Genomic DNA, 27,226 nt, shown 5'->3' with positions numbered 1-27,226 from the left:
TAATCCATACTTTATAATTGAAGTAGCTGAGCTTGGAATATTTCTATTTGTTTCTCAGTACCTCAAAGGTAGCTAGCATTTCATTTTATTATCTCAAGTGAACTTCAGAAATCAAGGAACCAGATATAATAATAAAGACTTTAGATGCCTAATTTTTTTAAACAAAACTTTTGTTAATCTGTGCTGGTAACAGAGATGGGGGTGGGGTGGGGGACTGAGCACCAACTCCATAGCATGATGAACAAATAAAATTTTGGCACCAAACTCTGAACTCAGTTCATTTTAACACCATTCCCAGAAGGAAGGATGGACCAAAGTCAGGCCATTCTCTGTGAATTTCTTCCTCTTCGGTTTGAACAGCTCTCTAAGTAGTAGACTGTCAATGCTATGCATTCAAGAAAATCAGAAAGGGCTTATTTTGCTTGATCAGTTAATCTTCAGACTTAACCTCACCAATTTATTATATTATCCAAGAAATAAAATGATACACAAAGTTGAAAGTTATTTACATACTTCTAAGAAGTTCATAATTTGAAATAGGAGAGAAAAATATTTAAGAAAAATCTTCAAAAAATAAAATAACTCGCAGAACAAGAGACTTTCTATATGCAATTTCAAATGTCTAACAAACTAAAGGACAAAGGATGGTTTAGATATCTAGATAATTGATTCAAATTTAATTTTTTACTTGGTTATTTGGTAGCATGAAGATATAATCAAGCTGAATTACTTCACAAAGTACTTTAATATTTTTTGCTTAGATCTACTTAGATTTTTAGTTTTATATATTAATATTTTAGGGTATAAATATGGTTACTTTTATGCACTTGGAAGATTAGCTCTGTCTTTAAAATTCATTAAATGCATCATAACATTAGGAGTGGAATTACCTGGCTCTACCATTGGAATCAGTATCAATTTAGTGATGGCTTAGTTTGTGTACAGATTGACTGACGGTAGATGCAATGGAGGGTAAGTGTTTAAAAAAAAATCAAAAAATATTTCACAATTGAAATGTGTTGGCAATTTTGTTAACCACTCTATAAATTAGCTCTTTTAATACCACTTCAACTCTAAATGTTAAGTAACTTTGCCCAGTTAGCCTGTTGGTAGAACCAGGGGAACCCAGACAGTCTAACCTGGGAACCTAACCACATCAGCATACATCTCTTCAAACCATTTTTTTTTCACATGGTTTCTCTGTGAAAAAATACACATGTATGTCTAGGGAAAATCACAGTAGCAGAGGCTGCAGGATCATTGCTCTAAAAGTGCCTGATACTAAACATTAGGACTTGAGACAGAGTGATTCCTGACACTATGATCTGAGGGAAACTGAGCTCCCAGAAATGAATGAATAGTTAAACAAAGAAGTAAGTAGGGCAGAAACTTATCCTTGAATCTGGGATATATATATGTAAACAAACACACATATTTGTGCATGTATATGTAAATATGTGTATATACACATATGTATTTATTTATTCCAGTTCTTTGCCTGAAATTTCCTTGTGTAGCAGCTGTCTTTGCTTCTTTTAAAAAAGTTTCCTTTACAACAATCTAGGTCGTCTTGCAAACGAGCAGCTTGCAAACCCAGGGTGTACTACTGCATGCTGCAAAGAGGTATCAAGACGGCAAATTCTTACTCCTATCTACCTTGCACTCCTTGTGCTGCTTGGGATTTTATCTCCAATTTATCAGGATAGGTTTTGGGTGCTGAATGAGAGTTTTACATCGGTGTGTGTGAGTGTGTGTGTGTGTGTGTGTGTGTGTGTGTGTGTGTTGGGTAAGGGATGAACTATATTCAACAGGGAAAGGTGCATGCATGCCAATTTGTAGGACTGTACTTGAAGTTATTTATACCTTAGGAGTGGGTAGTCAGGCCAGGAGCAGCATTTCCTGCCTTCCTACACACGGCAGATTGCCAAATTTTATTTTATTCCTTATTATCCAGTCTTTAGATTCCTAGGAAAGGATGACATTTCTGAGACCAGTAAGGTGTTTTTTAGAATTAGAGTGATTAATGTTAAGACTCTACTCTCCTGAGGGCAGGAATTTGGTACATTCACCATTGTACACCAGCATCTAATGTGCTACCTGGCATGACATAAGGATCTAATAAATATTTGTCGAGTGAATGTATAAGTAACAAATGAATATGATATTTTGTCTTTATGGGATTAGATCCTGCCAGAGAATCGCGGCTCTCCAGGGCCATTAAAAAGCTGGCAACTCAAATTGTTCTATGGGATATTTTTAGATCCAGGGTTCTTTGATTTATTAGCAAACCCACTCCCTGTTATATTTTTAGGAGTCTGTAGAGACATAACTCAGAAACTGTCTATCGATCTCTATGATTTGCACACTGTTAGAATTTGGGATATTTCACTGAACAAGGCAATCAAACCCTTATTCTCAGAGTTCACATTCTTATAGGTTAAGCCACAAACCACATAAATGTCTAAAATGACTCGTGGTGACGCATGCTAAGCACGAACAGGAAAGGAGAAAGGAAATGTACATAGGGTGGGCCTGATCATCTCCCTGGGGAAAGCATGGTCCAGGGTCCAGAATCAATTTGGTGGAGATTTTAGGAGGCTCAGAGCTACTAAATTGCATTGAAAACTTTTCAAGGATTTCTATAGCACCCAAATTGTAAAGCTTATGGGAAATAGACACTTTTCAGAAGAGGATATACAATCAGTTAACAAATATATGAAAAAATGTTCATCATCTCTCACAATTAGAGAAATGCAAATCAAAACTACTCTAAGATATCATCTCGCTCCAGTCAGAATGTCAGCTATTATGAAGACAAACAACAATAAGTGTTGGCGAGGATGTGGGAAAAAAGCACACTCATACATTGCTCCTGGGACTCAAATTGGTGCAGCCACTTTGGAAAGCAGTATGGAGATTCCTTGGAAAACTGGGAATGGAGTCACCATTTGACCTAGCTATCCCCTCTCCTCGGTCTATACCCAAAGGACTTAAAAACAGCATACTATAGGGACACAGCCACATCAAGGTTTATAGCAGCACAATTCAAAATAGCTAAACTGTGGAACCAACCTATATGCCTCTCAGTAGATGAATGGATTAAAAAATGTGGCATATATACACAATGGAATATTACTCAGCAATAAAAGAGAATAAAATCATGGCATTTGCAAGTAAGTGGATGGCATTGGAGAAAATAATGCTAAGTGAAGTTAGCTAATCCTCAAAATCAAATGCTGAATATTTTCTCTGATATAAGGTGACTGACCCATAATGGGGTAGGGACGGGGAGGATGGGAGGAATAGATAGGGCAGAGGGGTGGGAGGGAAAGGCAGGGAGCAGGGGGTTAGCAATGATGGTAGAATGTGATGGACATCATTATTCAAAGTACATGTATGAAGACATGAATTGGTGTGAACATACTTTACATATAGATAGATATGAAAAATTGTGCTCCATATGTGTAATAAGAATTGTAATGCATTCCACTGTCATGTATTTTTAAAAAATCAAATATGTGAACTTCTGGAGGAAAGGATGCATCAATTAACAATATGAAACTTGTTTGGGGCACTGCTATATGATGGTAAGCACTCTATGTTCATTATCCCATTTTATCCCCAAAAGATTCCCAGGCAACAGGAATAGTCTTGTCCCAGATTTCCCCCTTTACGGCAAATGAGGTACAGAGAGACTTAGGAAGTTGCTGAAAGTCACTCACTTTGTAGGTGGAGAATCTAGAAGTGAATCTAAGCAACCTGACTCTCAAACCAAATTATTCCCTTACAGAGTTAAATAAGCTGTCTCTAGATACAGAATCCAAATTAAACTACTAAGATACACTGATTTTTAAAAAAAAGTTTGATGATTTAGACTTTTTTTCTGGAGGGGATTTTTTTGAGGGGATATGTAATTTTTTTAAAACAAGTCCACAGACTCTACCACTAAAGAATTTGGTTTTCCACACACCTCTATTCCTTGGATACATCAAATTTATTCCTCCTTTGTGCTCCTGGGGCCCTCTGCCTGGAATGTCCATCTCTGAACTCTTTATATGGCTAGGCCTTTCTCATCAGCCAAGCCTCAGCTCAAATGAAACTTTTCAGAGATGGCTTCATCTGTTAGTTTCTCTTTCCCATTTATCCTATTTTCATTTTCTTCCCAGCGCCTGGTTCTTGATGTTTCCTATTGTTGTGTGTTTCTCCCCACCAGTCTGTAAGTACCACAAGGTCAGGAGTCATGGCTGCTTCATCCATTGCAATTTCCCAAGCCTCACGTCTGCTGGTACATCACAGAGGCTTCAGAGAAATGCAAATGAATTAACAGTGTCCCTAGGGCCTGCTGACTCAGATCCTAGGGACCTCTACTTCAGAGCATCACACAACAGGCAGCATCTTTCCACCATTCTGTGCAGAATTAATGCATCAGACGAAAAAAGAGAGATCTGCAACTGAGGCCTGAGAAAAACTTGCCAGCACACAACTGAGTTCTGACTGCTCAGAGGGCTACCAATCAGACCCACTAGGAAATCCATTTGCAGAGGGCCAATTGTCAGGGAAGATCTGTAGGTAGATATATGCAAGGTCATCATTTCAATTTTATCAAAATCTCCAGGTTTATGTCTTGTTTTCTTTTATTTAGTTCCTGCCTTAATTTGGATCTAATACTTGCCCTGGTTTATCATCTGTTTCCTCCTACTAGAATGCATGGATCTTAGAGAACAGGAGTCCATCTGTATAACCAGTGCCTAGAAGTAGATTAGACACATAGTAGGTGCTCAGGAAATACATAACAAACAGACCAACAAATAGGCCACCTCTGGATTCTGTCTGTAGACAAAGAGGTGGGAGGAGTAGAACAGAGCACATGTTTATTGAGTCCCTGCTAAGCTCTAGGCACTGTTCCAGATAATTTATATACCTCATCTCATTTGCTTACCCTGTTAAGTTACAAGCTTTGGGAGTCTAACTTTTAAGATGCTAAAATCTATTTAGAATGGAAGATAACTTTATTTTTTAATGTTGTAAAATCAGGTCTTGCTGGACAAGTGGTTCTTTAATTGAAGGCTGGTATCGATGGGAGCTTCTGACATTAATCAATTCACTGAGTTCTGTGCTCTGACCTGACAGCGCTGTATCAAAAAACAATTTTGTGCGACTCCCAGAGCCTCTCTGAGAATCAATAGAGAATTGTAACTAAAGCTTTGGCCACTGCTTCACCTATAGGACCATTTCCGTTTGTCATTTCAGCTTGAATTTATCTGAATAGGAGCCAAGACTATAATTTCCAAACATAAGACTAGATATGATGCAAATAAAGAGGATTTGAAAGGGACTCTTCCCAGCAGGTGCAGCAAGATGAGCCTGAGTCAGTTAGACAGGGAAAAATGAAATGGCATAGTGTCATGTTTGAGACTGGAACAGGAAAAATGGAAGAACCGGTTCAGATGATATCTGACTGCCCCAAATCCCTCTAAACAGATTGGCCCACTGCTCAGTGAGTTTAAGGGGCACAGTGTGAAGAAACAAGTATTACCCACCCTGGTACTGAATCACCTTGTCAGGTACCCAATGTGAGGAAGGTAACACTTCAGAGAATGTTCTTGAAGGCTTAATAAGAGATAATAGCTGATTCTGTATGTAAATAAGGCCAATTTCAAAGAAAGATGAGCTTCCCTTTAAAAACTGTAAAATAATAGTGCTATTACGCATTCCCCACTCAGCTATTTAAAAGTAGCTGGAAGCTGGTTCCCTTCTGAGGATTTATCAAGATATATGGCCGCAGTTGGAGGGGATAGACGCTCTTTCCTCATGGTTCTTCCCGTCCATGCAGTGCTTCTCCTCAGGTCAGGACACGGTTTCCACTGAGGCATTTGCAGGATTGTTAGGAATAGTCAGAATGCTTTCTATGGGTACAGAGGCAGAAACACCACAGAGATGTCCACAGCTCGGCTTTCATTACCAGCAGTTGAATGAGCTATGTGGTTTGGGGCAGTTCACCTAATCCCTCTGCAAGATGGTGGGTGGGACCTGAACAGGGCTTTGAGGTCGCTTCTAGTTCTGGCTTTCGGTTTGATGAGAATTTCTGGGATCAATGGGGTTCCCTCCTCTACTCACAGGATGGACAGCATTCAGAAAACTATTCTGTGCACAGGCGAGGGAGGAAATTCAGGCTGCCCTTGGTTTCTGAACCTCGAAGCCTCTGTCTTTAGTAGGTCCACCCTGTGCTCTCTGAGATGGAGAGACAGGGTGCATATAAATATAAAAACTTATCCTCTTTTTCCCAGCGCCATCACTCCCTGATGCTAAGTCTAGATTTCTCACACCTTGGAGTAGACATGGATGGTGGAAGGATACCATGAAAGTATCCTTTTTAGTGGTGTCATCTCCTTTTTATTTTTTTTGTCATCTTAGGATAATCCATCCTTCCTTCCTTCCTTCCTTCCTTCCTTCCTTCCTTCCTTCCTCCCTCCCTCCCTCCCTCCCTCCCTCCCTTCCTTCCTTCCTTCCTTCCTTGGAGTTGAGCCCAGAGATGCTCTACCCTAGAGCTATATCCCTAGCCAGTCCCTTTTTTTATTTTTGATAGAGTCTCACTAAGTTTCTTGCTAAATTACTGAGGCTAACCTGAAATTCATAACCCTTCTGCCTCAACCTCCAGAGGCACTCAGACTTACACAAATGTGTCACCACACCACCTGGATGGACAATGTTTCTTGACGTATTACACTTGTGGTTCCTTTCTTAAATGGTGCTTAAAAATGTTTCGTGAGCTCTGAATCTACTGATTCAGAATTTTAGAGCGGGTTGAGTCCCCACATCTGCATTTTAAACCAGGCACTGTTGCTGATTCTTATGTATGCCAGATGACACTAGGACTGAGGAAGGGGCCCCAAAATGTGTAACTCCACTTGCATGCTGCAGCTACTCCCCATGGTTATTGCTTCATTTGTTCAACACAGATGTTATCACTCACCTCCTAGGTACAGATACAATGAGAAAAGCACTAGGGGCCTACTCTCATGGAACTTTGGTCTAGTGAGGGGAAACCAACAATCCACAAGTGTAAATCTACACTGTATCAAGCATAAGATAATCTACAAAGTGAAAGAGGGAAAGTGATGGCAAGGAGTGCTCTTCTTTCACTCACAGAGGTAGGAAGGCCTATGTGAAAGATGATTTTCGTGTGAAGACTTAAAAGAAGTGAAGGAAAAAAACATGCAGCTGGGGGAAGAACATTCCATGTAGAGGGAAGGACCAAGGACAGAGACCCTGGAGAGGAAAGGGGCAGTGCATGCAGCAAGGCCAGTGCAGATGGATCCAGTGAGTGAGGAGGAAAGTGGGAGGAGACAGCAGGGCACAGATCACCTAGGGCTCACAAGCAAGGACAGACTTTAGATTCTCCCGAGTAAAATGGCAAGCCATTGGTAGGGCGCTGGCTGGGACAGCCAGAACTCATGGCTTCTTTACTTGATTTCTAGGCTGCAGAACACTATGGAGTCTGGGTTGGTGGGACCTGATGGTATTATACCTGTGTGCTGATCCCAGTCTACCGTCCTTCATTTATGTTCTAACTCCCTGTTCCTGGCTGCTCTCTTAAGGGCAACCTAAAAATAGATATTTTGCTTGAGAATTGGGGCAGAGTAAGAAAGCTTTGCTAGTGAAGAGTCAAGTGGACTGAAGTGTGTCCCTCTGCACATTTGCAGGTCAAAGCACTAACCCCTAGGGTGGATGTTTGGAGACAGGGCCTTGTCAGAGGTAATTAAAGTGAGATGAGGTCATGGTAGGGTGGGCCCCTGATCCAATGGCACTTTTAAGAAAATACACTAAGAATGTGTGCTCAAAGAGGAAATGCCAGGCGAGGACACCACAGGGAGAAGGTGCCAACTACAGATGGAAAGGAGAGGCTTTGCCAGGAACCAACTGCACCTGAATCTGTGATATCTAGTCTCCAGAGTGGTGGGCAATTGAATGTTGTTTATGTACCCAGGCTCTGGCATTTTGCTATGGCAACCCAAGCCACTTAAGACAGAGGTGTAGGGCCACTGTATTCATGCACACATTCACTTAGTCTCAACTGAGTGCCTACTTTGTGTGAAGCACATGCTGCTGCTTTACATATGTTTAAAGATTTTATTTTTTTTAATAGTACAGGGGTAAGGTTTGTGGCCATCATCTTATAAATAAAGAAATAGAAATTTAGTTTGAGGTAGTCAGTTGGCCAAGGGTGTTCCAATTCGAATTCATGTTACATTCAAGTGTAAGACTGTGATAGGAAGGCTCCTCCACATCAGGGTTAGGAGAACTACACCCTGAAGCCAGCCTCTCTGGGTACAAATCCCATTCCTGCTACTCATTAACTATGTGACTTTGAGCACATTGTCTTTCTGGGTCTCAGTGTCCCCATCTGCAAAATGGGGGTTGTTGTTAGAACTAAATGAGCTAATAAAGTGAACCTGTTGGAACAGGGTGTGGCATCTAAACACTCCTAAATATCACGGTGACTGAAGGTGAAGTCACAGAGGCAACTTAGAGGAGCTTGAACTCTTTAGGTGACATAGAGTGTGAAGTTGTCATGTGTAAGATATTTCTTACCCAGTAGTTCTAAGAAGTAGATTTTAGCTGAATTTTAAAGACCTGGGAGTAGCAGTATGGTCAGGCTGGGGGAAGGATTGAGTTCTCCCTTGCTGTCTTGTCAAGAACGTTGTGCAGGGCTTCAGGGACACTGAGAAGGGCTGAACTGGAGGGTTTTAGAAGTCTTCTAAACAGAAATTCTACACTCCCTTCCAGTGGGATAGAATTGGTGGCTTGAAATCCTGGATTGGCTTTGTTTGCCTTCCTTGCTCAGTCTCTTGTCTCTCTCATACTAAACCATTTTCGCATTAGACAGGGCCGAACTGATGAAATCCCAACAACCTACATCACTTTTTAGTAAATGATACCTGTTTAGCTCCTGCATGATTTTACACTTGGGGTTCTCACCCACATGCTTAAACATCCTGCCATCTGTGTTAAAGGACCGTGGAAAGAGGGTGTACTAGTTAAGGTAGAAATGGCTTTCTAACCTTTGCTTGTAAGACTGACTTTCTACTCTCCCCTAGGAGGGCCACCTTGCTGCTTGTATATGAATATGCACAGCTGAGCACACATGCAATTCCATCTAGAGGCTTTGACGCAGCAGCTATATCTTGCTGAATAAACATAACACGAAAACATGCTGGGTGGTTCAGCCTTTCTTTTCCTTCTAAATATTATGCTTTGCAAATGCACAGTCTGTAATGTTTACTGCCTCTTCCAAACAGAGCAGAATGTACTCCTGCCATTGTTCATTGAGAATAAAATTGTCTCAGTCTGAATGTCGAGACAATGGTCAGGTTTCTGTGTTCATAAGACTGCTATTCAGACACAGTGGCAGATAAACACTTTGGAATTTGGGGCACACATAGAACCATCTAGAAGTCTATTCTAAGGAAACACTAGTGACTCTAAGACTACATATTCTCCTTTTTGCATACCTTACTCCTTCAGATGTTTCCATCTGCTCTTAGCCCTTCTAATCTATTCTTTTCATAGCAGTCAGAAAAATCTCTAATGCTGCAAATATGACCAGTGTTCTTTCAAATTTATATACCAACATAATTTTCAGTTGCTCTTTGGTTTAAGACCAAGCTCCGTAATTCAAGGCAAAGTGGCCACAGGGCTCCAGAGTCTCCTTCTCCTCTGCCCTCCTTCTTTGTCTCTGAGCTTCATTCACACTGGCTTTCCTTCAGAATCTTGATTTACCTTGACCCTTTGCTAACTGAGCCTGCAAACACTCTCCTTGCCCTGAAAAATTCTCTCTCTTTTTCCACCTAGTGAAGCTCTATGTATCCTTGAGATTTCAGCCCAATGACTTCCTCAGGGAAGCTTGCCTGAGTTCCCTGTTCGCCACGCACCTGTCCTAATGCCAGCCCTTATTACTGCATTCCTTGTCACAGCATACAACTCATTTATTAATTTATTCATCTTCTGTAGTGGCAGAAACCATTGCCCAGCTGACATGTGATACATCACAGAGCTATTCTTTATGTGTGCTTGTAATTTTTGAATAAATGAATAAGTGAATGAATAACTTCTTTTGCAAACAGTTTCATTGGCCACTGATTTTTTTTTCCCAAAATATTTCCAGAACCGTGACATTTTCATGGATCAACAATAGGATCTGGAGCAGGCTTTTCCTGTCCATCCTTAAAGCCACACATTTATTTGCCTCTGGTTTGCTCTTCCTACTAACCGCTTTTGCAGACACTTGTGAAGATAAAGGCTGTGACCATCTGAGCCCATCTTTTCCTCCAGCTCCATCTGCCTGTGAAGAAACAATGACTCAGAAAACTAATGGGCCCGTCTTTCTAACGATGGCAATGACTTCACTGTTGGTGATTTTTCCTATTAGATTCATAAAATTGAGTCCAAAGGAAGGAATTGCCTAGGGGCACAAGTACAAAAGACAAAATATGGGTCCAGAAACACAAATCGAAACAACACTGACCAGTGTGTGTTATGGGCAAACACTAGTAAAAGTGACATAGGTTGAAAGAATCAAAGAATAGAAACAAAAGCTTCTTTTGATGGGGACAGGGTGAAGTGGGAGGAACCCAGGATGTGCAACTGGACAGGACTGGTGTTGCCATTGGTAAGACTTGGACAAACGCACCATCAGAGTAAGTACAGATACTGCCAATTAGTGGCCCCCCAGTACATTCCACTCAATGATCTTCAACTTTATGCATGAAAAGGAAGCATTATTACTTCTTCTTCTTATTTTGGAGCTGGTGGACTGGAGATTGAATCTAGGGCTATATGCATGCTAGGCAAGTGCTCCACCATTGAGCTATATTCCCAGGCCTTTTAAATTTATGTTTTTATTCATTTTTAAAAATTTGACACAGGGTGTCACCAGGTTGCCCAGGCTACACTCAGACTTGTGACCCTTCTGCCTCAGCCTCATGAGTATCTGGGATTACATAGCCCAGGATTTACTTCCATTTTAAAGTTGAAAAATAGACACCCAGAGGATAAATAACTGTAAGTCATAGCTGGAACTCCAGTTTATCTGAGTCCAAGGCTAAAAGCATTTCCAACTCAATATTTCATAGCAACAGTCCTTCCTCAGTATTTTCACCTGTAAATTGTGAGTCATATCAGGCAGGATTGTTGTGCAAATGAGCTCCAGGTGGTAACACAAGGGGACTGCCTGGCCCCTGTGGGCTTTTATTAACATTATTTTCTCCCTTCCCTGTTTCCTGCCAACAAGTAAGCTCTTTACAGATTGTACTGGGAACACCTGAGAATGGGTTACCACTCCCAGCCATGGGAAGATTGAGGAAGGGGACTTTCATAAAGCAACATTGCTTCATCCAACACCAGCACCACCAGGGCGTTAGCTTTTCATTACTGGAATGAATGCCTGATATGATCAACTGATAAAGGCAACAGTGTTATTTTGCCTCACAATTTTGGAGATTTTAGACCATTGTCCATTTGTCCTGTTGCTTTTGGGTCTGAGGCAGCACAGCTCATCATTGTGCAGTTGGCAAATGGCTTACCTTGTGGCTGGGGAGAGAAATGCAGAAAGCTGGGTGCAGTGGTGCATACCTGTAATCTCAGCGGCTCAGGAGACTGAGGCAGGAGGATCCTGAGTTCAAAGCCAGCCTCAGCAAAAGTGAGGCACTAAGCAACTCAGTGAGATCCTGTCTCTAAATAAAATACAAAAAAGGGCTGGGGATGTGGCTCAGTGGTCAAGTGCCCCTGAGTCCAATCTCTAGTATCCGCCCACAAAATGCAGGAAGAGGAAGGGGCTGAGGATTCCATTATCCCCTTCAATACCCCCAGAGACCTAAAACCTGCCACTAAACTCTACCTCGTTTTCAAGGACAAAATATTTTTATTAGTCAATGCCCCTTGGGAAAGGACTGATTCCACATTTTTAAAAGATGCACAATTTCACTGTTAGGCCCCACCTTGTAAGGTTTCAACCACTTCTCAATAGTGTCATGGGCAGAGGACCAGGCCTTTAGCCTTTGGTGGACATTCCAGATTTGAACTATAGCAATCAGTTTTAATGCATTCCTGTCAGATTCCTAGGCACAGCAGAATGAGTCAATTTCCTGGGGGACAGTGATGTCAGAAGAGAATAGAACCTAAGTGTCTCTGTACTTCTGGCCTAGGAATCTGTCCTTTAACACACTGTGTCAAACTACACAGGCCAAGAGGTGATTTTGGGGGCCTCCACTAACATAAAGGGTATTCACAATAACATCTCATTTTTACTGAGCTCCTAATTTGCACTGAGTACCACACTATATACTTGGTGTGAATTATCACATTTACTGCAGAGCAACTGTTTGATCTGTGCATACTTCTTTTTTATCACCCTTTTTATAGATGATAAATTTAAAGTCTAAGAAATTGAATGACTTTATATTAAGTAGATATTTTGATCAATATCTGAACATAAAATCTTGAACATCTACCCTTGAAGTACACAAATGCTCCACGGTTTCATTGAATGCCTGAGTGGCTGACGATGGATGACCTTCTTCCCAGGACAGCCAGTTTTCTGCCAGACATCAGAAACCTTGACCAACAACAACCTCCTTTAGTTGCAGGTTTTTACTCTGCCATTTCAGAGGGATCCAACTGTGCTATACTTTCCTCCTAGAGCTCTTCCCTCCAGCTTTTAGTACATTCCACAACTGGCTGTTTAGTTCCTGCCTCTGACTCACATAAGATTCACCTGGAAAACTTTAAGAGCTGGGATTCCTGGGGCTCCGTTCTGAGAAATCTGGTTCACACTGTCGCAGGGACAGCTGTATATATTTGCCCCAGGCGATCCCCTTGTGCAGCCAGGTTAAAGCCAACTGGTAGCTGTCTGTGTGTGACTCTTTCTCTCCTGCTGGACTGTGGCTTGTTAAAATAGAGTCTTTTTTTTCATCTTTTAATTTCCCATGTGTTGAGAATAATGCCTGAAATGTTGTAGAAAATAAGGTGGTTCAGACAAAATCCTGGACCAGTCTGGGTACAAATCCTGATAATACCCAGCACATTTTTAGCTGAGTGGTTCTGGGGTAAGTTGCTGAACCATCTGGGTTTTGTTTCCTCATCTGCAAAATGGGGAAAAACTCATAGTACTTAGCATGACATTTCTGCAAGATTTGTGTGAGGTAGTGACTATAAAGTACTTAGCACAGGAACATAGCAAACCCCCAGTCAAATGCTAGCTATGCAGGTAAGGAAAAAAAAAAAAAACAATCAATAAGGAGCTATGCATACCTCGATGTGACTGTCATATGGTAAGAACCGTGGGGACACAAGGGAAATAATATGAGGTTCCCTTCACTGAATATATACAGGCAACAGGCTAGGCATCTAGACATTTCACAACAGTATTTTTTTGTTGTTGTTGTTGTTGTCCTAAGACCATTTTGATATATTATTGTTAGAGGAGGAAATATGCCAATTGAATATCTGAAAGTTTTCCAGATGATTGTCAGCGTGGATATCACAACTCAGGTTTGTGTGGTCACAATTTTTTCCTACTTTGTTCCAAAGATTTCATCTAAACATTCACTCATACAGCTATTCAACCCACAAACATCCATTAAAAGCTTGCTGTGTGCTAAAGACGGTGTTAGGTACTGGAGACACAGGAGTGACCCAAACATGGAAACCCCTGCTTTCACATAGCTTGCGTTTGATAGTGGGAGAAGACAGGCAATACATAAGTAGTTTCATCACACGCCTGCCAAGGTAAGTGCTATGAAGTAAAACTGTATAAAAGTAACTGGGGACAGAGAGATTGAGGGATGATTGATAGGTGGGCCAGGAAAACATTCTTTGATGAAGAAATCTTGAGTGATGGATGTGATAAAGCATGATTGGGTTCTGGGAAGCCTGGAGGGCTTATCTCAGAAATGGAAGATGGATAGGCAAGAAAGAAGAAAATTGAGGATGACTACAAGGTGTTTTGAACTGAGTAGAAGAGCAGAGTTCTTGCTTTTTCTTAAGCTGAGAATAATTCTGTTTTTTTAGGGAGGAAATCAACAGTTCTGTTTTGAGATCTCTATATCCAGGTGGATCTGTAGAATAAACAATGGGTTATACAAGTCTGCCTTAGGCGAGAGACTGAATAGATGATATTTAAGACGTAGAGTGGACCAGGTCACCTAGGAGTAAGCATAGGTTACAGAGAAGACTCCTTGGGCTCCAGGGTAGTATTTATGGCTCATAAAAATGGTAAGGGACCTACTGAGAAGGCTGAGAGGGAATCATAGAAAGGGTGAGCCTTGAAGCCAAGACAAAGACTCTTCCAGAAAGGAAGCAGTGCTCATGGGTGCCAGGACTAGTGAGAGCTGTGGTCAGAGGAGCCTGGCAAAGCATGACCAGCCCCGACAATGTGGTGGCTATTGGAGATTCTGTCCAGAGCTGCTTTTCTGGAGTGATGGAAAGAATGAGTCAAAGAGCCAGGGCAATGTGAGTGACGGCTCTTCTGAGGCGTTTTTCTGGAAGGGGAGCATGGGATGGGGCGCGATACTGCAGGAAGACAGGGTTTCATGAGGTGAGTGTTTACAGTGAGATGAAATACAGCATGTTTGTGGATCGCAAATAAATAGCCTAGGTAGAGAGGAAAATCTGGGTGCTGACAGAATGGGAAGAAGTGCAGGTATGACGTGCTTGAGATGAGGAGAGAACCATCTTATGGCGGAGCTCAGCCTTAGATGAGAGCCGGGATGCGTCATCCATGGTACGCAAAATTAAGAAGCATTTTAAATGCAAAGCAACATCCAACAAGGCAGGATTTTTCTCTCATTTGATCCTCACAATAACCCCGTGAGGTGGGTATTACTATTTCCATGTTATAGAGAAACGTGATTTAGGGGAAGACTTTAAATGTAGGTGTGTATTTGTGAAGACGAGAGAGATTGATGAGAAAATGAGTAGTTAGGGAAAGCTACGGGTGGAGGTGCTTTCTATGTGGGAGATGAAGAGTGGGTTGGTTCTAAATATGTGGAAGGGACAAGGACAAGAAAAAAATAAGAATTTCATAAATATGAAAAAGGCACAAAATACAGTATTGGATCCATTCTGAGCGCGTACTCTGGAAATAGACCGCATAGGTTCTATATCCAGCCCTTGTACCTAACAGGTGTGTGACCTTAGACAAATTTCCTAACTTCTCTGTGCCTTGGGTTACTCATGTATAAAATGAGGATAATAACAGTATTTACTTTATATGATTGTGGTGGTGAGGAAGACAGCCACACATTTACTCCCAAACCACATTCATATATACACACAGTAGGATTTTCCCTTGCAAATAGTAAGCACCAAATGTTTTTTTTCTTATTTTTGTATTGTTATTATTATTATTATTATTATTATTATAACATAATAGTTAGAAAAACGTGGTGTTCTTTCCCCTGTGTGTGTGCATGTGTATGCACATGTGTAGATGTTCAGCAAGCCTCCTTTTGGGTGTAATGGAAAGATATTCTGCTCCAAGAGGTTTCCTCCTGGCCAAGATCCTTACTGATAGGTGAGGGGTGAATCTGTTCATTCACTCTCCCATTCAGTACTTCATTTGAAAGGATTTCTGGAGCATATACTCAGAGCTGAGCTCTTGTAAACCACTGAAGATGAATGGAACAGAATCCCTGTGTCTAAGTGGCTCCTGACCACCTTGCAGACAGGCATAAACAGACTGTAGCAATCTAACCTGAGGTCTGTCCTCACCAGCGCTTAGAAGGTGGGCAGTGGTGAAGGGAAAGGACACTGATGTTGGGGTCAGATGATTCAGATGTGCGTCTTGGCTTTGCCACTTGACTCACTAGCAAGTTCCATCTGAGTCATTTAAGATAGATGCTGTGGTGAGGAGTGAGCCAGAGGCTACTGGCTCTGCCCTGGGCCCACAGTTGGGGTCCACAGGATTTTTTTGTGGCAGCTACTTCTGCTTCTAGGTGCCTCTTCCTGGCTGTGACTGTAATTTGTGTGACTCATAACAACCTCCTCTTTGGAACTGCTAAAGAAGTCTTCCTAGAAAGACTTGAGTGGAGTCTTCAAGAGTGAGCAGGGGTTTGCAGATGAAAATGTGACAAGGACAAATCAGGGCGAGGGACATGGCCCTTGACCCTTTAGGAAAAGGCATCCCTCCTGACTGCTTATGTAACAAAGGGGCCCTCCAGTGTCCGCTGCCAAATCAGGCCCCAAAAAAGGCACCAGGCAAGGTTCCTTGTCTTCGCGGGCCCTACCCTTCCTGTGGTTTTTGCTATCCCTCTGTTCTGTCTTGATTGGTTTCTTTTTGGCTGTGGCTGGGATTTTGTTCCTCCAATCCTGAAACAATCTTTCTGGATTAATCCTCTCCCACCGAGGGGGCAGGAGTTATGTGCTTCTTTAACGAGGTCCACAGAGAAGCAAAGATCGCCCAACTGTCTGCTCGAAACCCCGATCCTGTATCAGTGTTATTCGGTTACCCTTGTTTCTGTGTGTATCCTCTTATTTCAAATTGAAGAAGAGCACTGTGATCAATAAGACCTGTCCCCTTAAATCTGGTTACAAAGCCCCCACCCCACAATGATTAAGATGACTTACACGGGAGTTAATGTTTGGGATATGTTTTCCACGTATGATTTTAAAATTTATCTATACAGCCTTGGTACTTGTTGTCCTTTGATTCAGGCACACAATAGGCATTTATGGAGTACCTATTATGTACCTGATATTATTCTAGTGCTGGGGGTAGAGAGTAAAATTATGCTTGGGTTCTGCTTCTACAAAACTTTCAGCATATCAGGGAGACAGATATTAATAAAATAATCAGTTTATTCATAATGACAAACTAGACTTACGTGCTCTGAGTGAAGAAACCAGTTCTTAAAGAGCTGTGATTGATTGAGGGTCAGGGCTTTCTTAGCTGGAGCTGAGAGTTGAAGGCTAACTTAGTGAGGTAGTAGGGTAGAGGGGGAAAGGAGCATCCTACAAGCCTGTGGCTGCAGGGAGATGTTGGGGAACCCATGATGGCTCTCACAGTGGGAGGCCAGGCAGGAGGAAGATGCCTGAGCCTAGGTAAGAAGTGGACAGGTGTCAGAACAGCCAGGCCTGGGTAGGGTGTGGGAAACCATGGAGAGATTTTCAATGTGTGTTTATGTTTGAGGGGGAGGGTGGGAAGATGATCGTATTTTTAAAAATCATTCTGGCTGCTATATGAAGAACCAAATCTCCATCTGATGGATAAAAAAAACAGGCTTGGGAGCTGAGGGGGCAGGGAAAGGAACTATTTGTGAAACACATATTCTTAATTTCAATGTATATGAATGTGTTATTGTATAAAATGTCTTGGACATTGTATCAATGTAAGTGAAGGCTGATCATCATCATCAATATTATTATTATTATTACTACCAGGGATTGAACTCAGGGGCACTCAAACACTAAACCACATTCCCAGTCTTTTTTGTATTATTTTAGACACAGGGTCTCACTGAATTGCTTAGTGCCTCGATGTTGCTGAGGCTGGCTTTGAACTCACAATCCTTCTGTCTCAGCCTCCTAAACCACTGGGATTACAGGCATGTGCCACCACGCTCTGCTCATCATCATTATTATTAGCACTTTGTGTATGAAATTCTGAGTGTATTTCTTTGTAACTGCCCTAGGAGTATTTTTCTCCCGTATTTTACAAATGAGGAAGCCGAGGCTCAGAGAAGTTAATCAACTATCTAACATCACCCAGTTGGCAAGTGGCATAGCTTAGGAGTCAAAGCTCATGATAACCTGAAGCTTCAAAGTGTGATGGTGTGTCCACTAAGAAGCCCAGGAACTGTGAAGCTCTTAAAGTTGTTCTACAATTACTCTTAGGGAGACTATTTGGATCATTTGAATTTATTTGACTTTCATAGGGATATTCATAAATTATTCATTCTTCATTTTTTCAGTTAAATAAAATGTGAAGAACACAGTTGTAACTTTTCTGAAATAGAGTCATGTCCAGGGTCACATAATTGCTTACAATATAAAGAGAATATCACACACACACACACACACACACACACACACACACACACACACACGAAAAATAAACTCAGACTCATTTCCAACAACTTTTTCTCCTCAGACAAACTTTCAGTATGGTAACTAGTTTTTGGTGACACAATAATGTGTTTCAGGAAGCCTCTCATTGTTTAAGATGGTATAAGTAAAAAAGAAAACTTGAATATTTTTTAAGAAAACACATGGGGGCTGGGGCTGTAGCTCAGTGGTAGAGCACTTGCCTAGCATGCATGAGGCACTGGGTTGGATCCTCATCACCACATGTAAATAAACAAATAAAATAAAGGCATTCTGTCCATCTACAATTACAAAAAATTTTAAAAAAGGAAAGAAAACACATGGAATGTGAGGCTCAAAAATAGATAGTACCTATCGTGTGCTGAGCTTTATGAAGAACATTATTTATCGCATTTAATTCTACAAATACATAAGAGAAGGTCTTTACTTCCATATTATGGATGAAATTGGCCTAGAGGAATTCGGACATGTGGTCCTGCTTCTCTGGTATCTACCTTGGGCCTTTTCTACTAAGCCACAGGGCCTCATCCCGACATGAGTTTGGCAGATGTTATTATTCTTACCCATTGTATTTATTATGATTACAACAAATTTCAATACATGCCCCCCCACCATCTGCTGACAGTGGATGAAGTAGAAATTGCTTTGACACAAAGTGGGCTTTCCATGTTGATGGAGCTAATCAGTTAAATTGCATTTAAATGATACTTTATGAAAGTTCTTGTGGTGGTGTTTTTGTTTGTATGATGTAGGATTATCTAGTTTGATTAATATACAAACAGCAACTGAACTGAACAGAATTCTCGGTCTAGGCTGGGAGAAGACGGGGAACCAATCAGAAATACAAAAGCCATCTATGCAGCTTCCTGTGTGTCCCTAGGCCTTTTGTATTTTAGAAAGTTCTCCTGGAGATTTTGATCTATGCCAATGGTCCTCTCCTCTCTCACCCCAACGTATGTAGGGACTTAGGTTTTCATCCATGAGGAAGAAAAAATATTCCCAGTGAGTTATTACACTTAGCAGCCAATATAATTTTTAAAGGGAAACATGCAATTGTAAAAATAAATCTATGAGATATCAATGTCTATGAAAAATACCATCCTCAGTCTCAATTTGAGGGTTATCCCGAACATCTGTTCCCTTTTCCTTGGGAATACTGATTGAAAAAAATCACCCTATGGTATAATGCATGCTTCTCCCATTTTATGTACACAGTCCTCAACACCAGGTTCCTGCTTTCAGGATAAAAAACAAGGGTGGGTTTTCACCATGGGCTGGTCACCAGCTCTGTTCCAGAAGAGAGTGGCTGGGTCTGAGGTGGAGTCACAGCACCTCACTATCGTCTACCCTCTTCACTCAAAGTACCACTTGTAGGACAGTCCCTAAGGCTGAAAAATGTCTAGCCAGTTGCTTTTCTTGAAATTGTTCTTTTTCAAGAATGTGTCAGTTGGAAAGAAACAGGCAAATCACATACAGAAGATGCACAACCAGCTACAGATTAAAGAAATATTGAAGCCTGCAGTGCTTAGTGGAAGAACTGCCAGAGTGTTTACAAGGCACACACGTGTGTACACAGAACATACACACATGTGTGCAAATAGCACACACAGGTTAGAAGGTGGAAGAGGAGGTCTCTGAGAAAACCCGGGACCAGGGAATGTGTACCAGGCTCAGCTCAACCTCTCTTTAAAGCATTGACTCAGGACCCCCCAAAACAACATTTCCAGTAAGTGCTGAAAGTGAACTGTGCTCTATAACCCAAGTACAGACTCCAAGTGAACCAATCCAACAATCAACTCTCCACAGACATGTACGAAGCTAATTCTATTTTGCTAATTGCTTTCTTGGGCATGCACCAAGTTATTAAACAGACAGTGACAAAACAGAGAGCTTGGATAAATGTATGTGGCAGCACTTACTGAATTTTTTTTTTCTTAGCACTAGTTCCAACGACTTGTTTGCAGGTTAAATGGAACAAGGGAAATTGGCAGAATATTTCTGCATTATTTTCTAACCAGCTGTCAGCTTGGAGATCACCTTTGCAACATTATCCCGCTTTTTCAGAAAAGACTTCCCTTCTTTATACAAGACAGGCTGATTTTAGGAGCAGATCTAAGTCTGAAAGAGACAAGCTTTTGCCAGGAACGACAGTCATCTAGTAGCTGCAGAAAGCAGCGTCAGCAGAACCTGTGGGAAGTCAGACACCAGCCCACTCTGTGCCACCCACCCAGACACTCTCCCTCTCTGGTCTGTACCTTCCGTGTGGCAGCTGGAAGAGAGGATGGTGTTCGGAGGTCTGAAGATGTAAGGCAGGTAACGAGAGAAGCATTTCATCTTCCAAATAAAAAATAAAATTCTAAATAAAAAACCAGTTTCCTGAATCCATAAGGATTCTCCCGGTCTTCAGAGCTGGCTACATCACCAATATGTTTATGTAGGTTCTCTCCCAGATCTGCAAAGCTGGGGAGCCCGAGGAATAACTGGAGATGGGTCCCATTTTGCCATCAGAGCCAGGAAGCACTGCCTTACATTTCTGCATGCAGCTCAAACTCAGAAGCCCCCAAGCAAGCCGGGATGTGGCCTCTTCATTGGCTGCAGCTCCTCCGAGCAGGATTTGCTGAGTAAGTCGGTCCTGCCTGTAAACACACGCTGAAATGCTCTGCCTGAAACCTCTACCTTTCCCCGTGTGGTCAGTTCCTCTTTTAGCAATAGAAATCCAGCAGGATATGGGAGTAGTGAGGATAAGTGACCATCTCTTATTTAGCTGAAAGATCAGATGAAACAAAGACAGCATAGTGTTTGCCCTGGAGGGAGATGGCTGTTAAAAGGAGCCACCCGTAATGGCATGGATCTCAGGAATATTAAAGTACAGTGCAATGAAATGGGTCTCTGTCCTTGCTCAATCTAGATTTAGTTCTATTTTTTTTTTAATACTGAAGCTCAAACAATAGGACCATTTATCATTTAGGTGAAGCCAAAAGCTGGGTAGAGTAGTCGGTGACAGAGGACTAACACAGACAGAGTCTGTGCTCCACGATGCCAGCCCTAATGCTGAAGCAGTAACTTAGTTCCAAGTTGCTCTCTGTAAGAATATAAAGCCCCAACACGAGAGAAGAGACAACCCAAGGGAACTGACCCTTTATCAACCCACGGACCCCGATGGCAGACAAAACATGAAAAATGAAGTTGATCCAAGGATTGAACAACTTTACTCCCAACTCCCACTGAGATTAAGAGAGAAAGCAAGAAGGAGTGAGGGAGGGAGAGACAGAACAAGAAAGAGAGAGAGAATGGATTATTAAAGAATATGATCAATCACCAACTACAAGTAATTTGGGGTGAGGGGGTTGTTTGGTTTTATCCCATGAAAGAAAATGACTTTGGAAACCTGGTCCGTGGAAGGCCAGCCAGCATGGGGCTTCAGTGGGGGATTTTAAGTTCCATCAAAGGCACTATTGTACATGATGAAGAGAAAGAGGCACTATTGTATATGACGAAGAGTTTGTTGCGCTGCATTCAGAGGCACAAGGGAATGATTTAGTTGGTCTGTAAAGAAAACTAATATTCCTGAGTGGGATTTTAAAAAATAAAATAAAAATACAAGTGTGGCTTGAAAATCTAATAGAATCATTTTTAAGCTTTTATGTGCTCCCTCCTTTACAAAAATATCTAACTTAGCATTGGAGAAATGTGTTGATGTGCCCAAGACAGACAGACAAAGTAATTACAGTACGAGGCCAGGCATGATAATGCAAATCGACTCTTCCACCACTTTGCCACTCTGTGTTGGCAGAGCCAGGCCATTTAGTCCTATGAGAAGCTAAACCCTCCTTAAACCCACAGGCCCAACAAGGTAAGGCCGTCCCAAGTAAGGTGCTGCTTACACAATGCCTCAGCTGCACTGTGGTTTGTTATGTCAGTGATCTCAAACTCAGGGAAGGAGATCGTGTCTGAGGAGTCTTCCCCAGGAACGCTTCACATTTAACCTCTGATCAGCTGTGAGGTAGAGCAGAAAGTATGTGAGCTTTTGGGGTCATTCTAACACAAGCCTGAACCCCAAGGTATTGGCTTACTGGTTGGATAGATGTGAACCAAACTTTAATACCCGTGAGCCTCAGTTTTTCCAATTGTAAGATGGGGATAATATTAAGGTCAGCCTCATGTCTTATTGAAAGAAACGAGAATAAATATACGACACCTATCAGGATGTAGGTATTGGATAAGCTACCAAGTTGCTAAAGGTTGTTGTTGGCTTTCTCTGAGCTTCTCTAAGAGCAGATGAAGGTGGGGTGTGATTAAAGTGGGGTGCACTGCAGTTAGATAGTCAGGACTGAATCCTACCTTTAACACTGATTTACTGTGTGTGTGGTTTTGGGCAACTTTCTTAACATCTGTAAGCCTTCTTACAGGCTAATAAGGATAATAATAGAACCTTACATAATATTGTAAGGGTAAAATATAAACTTAGCACAGTTCCTAACATATAGTAAGTGCTTTATAAGCTTAATTACTACTTTCTATAACAGTAATATCACAGTATACTACTATAATTACTTACCTGTGATAGCTAAACAGTGAAATTATAACTTTCTTGAGAGTGATATCCATGTCTAATTCACCTTTGTATAACTAGTGTCTACCCCAGTGCCTGGTACAAAAGTAGATATTCAGGAAACACTGAATGGATAATTCAATATTTATAGGTAAAAGAATTTGGAAGATATTTATCCTTTTTTTTTTTTTGGTAGAGGTCTTCATAGCTCAAATGAAGTAAACTTGAACTTATCATGAAGTGGGATAGATCAATCAAACAAAGGCATGAAATTCATGAGTAGACAAACTTCAACTTCATATATTTCAGTCTTCAGTAAACAGCAAGCACTTAGGAAATACTTTCTGAGTGAGTATTTTCTGTGTAGGCATTCCTGAGTAAGTATTTTCTGAGTGAAAAAATACTCATTAATATGGGGCTGGAGTTGTGGCTTAGCAATAGAGCGCTAGCCTAGCACATGTGAGGCCCTGGGTTCGATCCTCAGCACCACGTAAAAGTAAATAAATAAAATAAAGGTTTTGTGTCCAACTACAACTAAAAAATAAATATTAAAAAATACTCATTAATAGTATTTCCCATAATGATTCTCAAATGAAAAAAAAAATAAAAGCAAAAATTAAGCAAATACAAAACAAATCAATGAAAACCTGTCCCCTCCATTAGAAGTAAATGACTAATGGGGCTGGAGTTGTGGCTCAGTGGTGTAGTGCTCATCTAGTGTGTTCGAGATCCTGGGTTTGACCCTCAATACCACATAAAAATAAATAAATAAAATAAAGGCATTGTGTCCAACTACAACTAAAAAATAAATATTAAAAAAAGAAGTAAATGATCAATGGTGCTAGTAAGTCCCAAATTAGTAAGTCCATTGCAAACCATTAATCAAAGAGGTCTTGGCCAATCCAAGCTTCAAATGACCAATTTTGTGCCAGCCCCATGCACCACAGCTATGCAAATGCAGACTGGGCAGGGGGGCCAGAAAACAAATGAAAAATATCCTTGGGGAGGTGAATCTGACACAGGTAGTCTGCACTGTATCAAATAGTTTCAATGTCTTTCTCATCTTTTATTTTCTCTTGATCTTCTCAGTTACCCCATTTTGCAGAGGAGAAAACCGGCTGGGAGGATATGATAATTTATCCAAAGGAGATGCTGTGTTTCTGGAATCACCCGGTGCACCTTTGAAGAATGCAGATCTAACAGCCCCCGTGCCAATTGATTCTGACTCTCTGGGAATAACGAGAGGCTTCTTACTTTGAATCTGAGAATCTCTGGAGTTTAATTCCATGCTTTGCCTGGGTGAGTCAGGGTGATGGAAACTTTTCCAAATATTCTATCCTAAGTCACATGTACCTTACCATTTGTATCCAACTCTTTGTGGCCATTCAGATGACTTAATCAGCATTAGGCATAGAGAGGGGGACATAGCATGTACGACATCATCCCTGTTCTAAAGGTGTACCTATTCTTAATAGCAGAAAGAAGGTCTGGATTAAAAAGCCCCAAGGGTCAATGTTAGAGACCTACACTTTTGCCTTAAGCATTATTTACAAATGGCTTCTCTTAAAAGGCAGTTATCTCACTGGAAGACAGAGCAAATGAAGAGTTAGCAGTCATTAACACGCCATTGGAATTGCCCTCTGATATTCCTAGTGTCATTGCAGAGAAGGGAGGGTCACCAGGAGAAGGATGGGGTCTTTTTAAGGCAGTGGCATAGATGCCTGGAGTGGGGACCAAGAGCAGAAAGAGGTCTCTGAAAGGGAAATCTGGAACCCAGGAAGGGAGAAAGATAAAAGTGACCCATTTTAGGTGGTACATGGGAAGGTTCCTAGAGTCTGACCAAGCAGAGTCTAGAGACAAGTAATTCTCCCATGTGATTTCTGCATGTCAGGTTCTGCTATCAAAGAGCAAAAAAGCAATTAATTGAGAATTTCTTGAGTGCTGTGCTATGGAACTCGCTACTCCCAAGTTCCTTCCAACTGACCTCCTGGGAGACTAGAAGCAATCGCTTCTGCCCTGCAAAGTCCTAGATGGGCTAGGTTCAGTGGCACATGCCTGTAATTCCAGCCTCTGGAGAGGCTGAGGCAGGAGAATCATGAGTTCAAAAACAGCCTCTGCAATTTAGTGAGATCCTATCTCTAAGTGAAATATTAAAAAGGGATAGGGATATGGCTCAGTGGTTAAGTACCCCAGGTTCAATCCCCAGTACCAAAAAAAAAAAAGTCCTAGTTGGAGTCCCTGCCCTGGGACCCACAGTCCTAAGGCTTCCCAACTGTCTGTTTCTCCTAGTACCTTTCCTGTTGCCTGCTCTCATTGGGGTCCATGTTTTGGGGTAGGTTATCCTGATAATTCTCTTAACATGTTTTTACCACCTCCTTTGGGGGAAGTTTCATTATTACAGTTTTTCATTTTACTAAGAAGGAAACTAAATCCCATGAAAAAAATTTGCCTTATTTAAGATTAGTCAGGATGCTCATGTTTTCACTTTCAAGTCAAAGCAAATTCCTATTCATTCTTCAAGTCTTAAATAAAATGGCACATCTTCAGGGACAGAATGGGTCAAATCCTTTTCTATGGAGTCTCAATACTATCCTCCCCTTTTCAAGCACTCATTCAGTGTTGGACTTTTTTTTTTTTATTGAGCATCTACTTATACTAGGTGCTGTGCATGGTGTAGAGCGGTCAATAGTAAACAAGACAGATAAGACAATGTACTCCTCTTCAGTAAAGCAATCATTCCTAACATATATGGTTGTGGTGAGCATTGAATGAGAGAGTTCAGTAAAGTACTTAGAATTCTGCCTGGTGCAAAGTGAGGGCTATTTAATTATTGTTTAATGTCTGACACTTGCCAGATTCTAATTTTTAAGAAGGTAGAAATCTGACTTTGCTTGCTGAATCCTAAGTTCAAGGCTAATGCCTGGAGCATGATAAAAGTTTGGCGCGCGCGTGTGTGTGTGTGTGTGTGTGTGTGTGTTGAACTGAATTAGGAGAAGTTGGCAATTTCTATCACACTTCCCACACTCTCTAGCCAGTGTGTGACGTCTTCAACAGGTGGATTCTGATCTGGGTAAAAGAGCACCTGCTTTGTGGTTAGTTCTTGGATCTATCCATTCATATAGTATTATCTTTTCAGCAGCTAGGAGATGCCTGGCCCTCTTCTAGGTGTTGGGGAGATGATGAATAATATAAGGAGACCTAGTTCACTGAGCTGATGGTCTCAAAGAGCAAGATAGACAAAGATCCAGCAAATGTCACCTCAAGGTTGTAGCGCAGGGTGAAAAGCAGAATGAAGGAAATGAAATGGGGGATGTAGCAGGGGACTGCTTTGCTTACAGGGTCAGGAAAGGCTTCTCTGAGGAGGTAACATCTGAGCTGATTCTGACAGGTTGTTGGACAAGAAATAGGTACCCCATCCTCACCTGCACTTTACAGCAATTTTTCCCTCCTAATTTAGTTATAACTAGTTAGTTATTTTAACATTTTATTTAATGCTTATTTCACTGCCTTAATACAAGACTTGCAAGGATTCAGCTGTTGTGTTTTGCCCTCTCACATTGCATCCCCTGGACCTACCAGAGCAGTCATGTGACTTCATTCATATTTTTGATTGGCAGTCTGGACCAATTATTCAGCCAGATCTCTTGGCACATGTCGAAAGCAACCGAGAGGTGGGTAGCCGCAGATAAGACTAAGGAGGACTTGAAGATCAAGAGCAGGCTCAGTTTAGAACAGATGCCACCATGCAGCCAATGAACAAACAAAACCCATTTGGTTACAACTGAAGATTTTTGGCTCTCACTGAAAAGACTTCAGAAGGAAAAGCAGAAAGCCAAGAACGTTTTCCGTCACATTTTATAGATGGTACTCATAGCACCCAGTAGACAAATAGCATCTCTTAACTTGTAAAGAAATATCATAGCAAGTGGAAAATAGGATTATTTTTTAGTTATGAGCCATGGAAAATATGATTTGATTTTAATAGATGATAATAATAGTAATAATAAGACCAACCACAAAATCTGGGTTCTCATCTGAGTTCTTCCTAGTTTTCTGACTAAGCACTGTATCTCATTTAGTCCTCCTAAAAATCCCAGGATAAAGTAAATGCTACTATTTATAGATGAGGGGATTTACCCCGAGAGATTAGATAACTTGCCAATTGCAAGCAAGTGGAGAAGCTAAGATTCTAGCACTGGCTTCCTTCTCACCTACACCTTCCCCAGGGCCGTGTGGGTGAGGCTAATGCTTCCAGGTTACCTGATCTTGACATTGTCTCCCCTGTGGTCTAGTGTAGGACAGAGCACCAAGAGTTAGATTAAACTTCTCTATCTGCTTAATTGGAACCTGTGGACATTTGATCAGGGTTGGTCAAAGTTACATCCTGATCTATTGGAAAGAAAGTGTTTGCTAACCACAATCATAATTCTGTAGAGGGAAATCTAACCAAATCCACACACTTACCCAACAGTGCCTCCAGAGATAAGCACTGAAGGTTTACTAACCTGGGACATGGTGCCGGGGACTGTGGGATTAGGCGATGTAAAAGGTGCAGAATATAAAGGTGAATAAGAA

General features: G+C 41.4%; 1 protein-coding gene across 6 annotated transcripts in view; it reads right to left on the bottom strand.

Annotated features, from left to right (window-relative positions):
• Ppp2r2b (protein phosphatase 2 regulatory subunit Bbeta) overlaps nucleotides 1-27,226 on the bottom strand; it is a 434,540-nt gene that overhangs the window by 389,167 nt on the left and 18,147 nt on the right. The window contains exon 1 of one of the 6 annotated variants that reach the window (XM_058584240.1): nucleotides 20,355-20,759. The exons of 4 other annotated variants lie outside the window; for them this stretch is intronic. In XM_058584240.1, coding sequence (XP_058440223.1) covers nucleotides 20,355-20,428 — 74 coding nt within the window. In that variant the 5' untranslated portion in view covers nucleotides 20,429-20,759. Of the gene's footprint in view, nucleotides 1-20,354; nucleotides 20,760-27,226 lie in introns of those variants that run through there. One more of the 6 variants, XM_058584243.1, reaches the window with a different exon arrangement.

Source organism: Marmota monax, unplaced genomic scaffold (genome assembly GCF_021218885.2).
Source record: "Marmota monax isolate L192 unplaced genomic scaffold, Marmota_monax_Labrador192_F-V1.1 WCK01_AAM20220418_F8-fsc00006, whole genome shotgun sequence".
NCBI lineage: Eukaryota > Metazoa > Chordata > Mammalia > Rodentia > Sciuridae > Marmota > Marmota monax.
The sequence above is the reverse complement of the archived record's forward strand: the minus strand, read 5'-3'. Positions and strand labels throughout refer to the sequence as shown.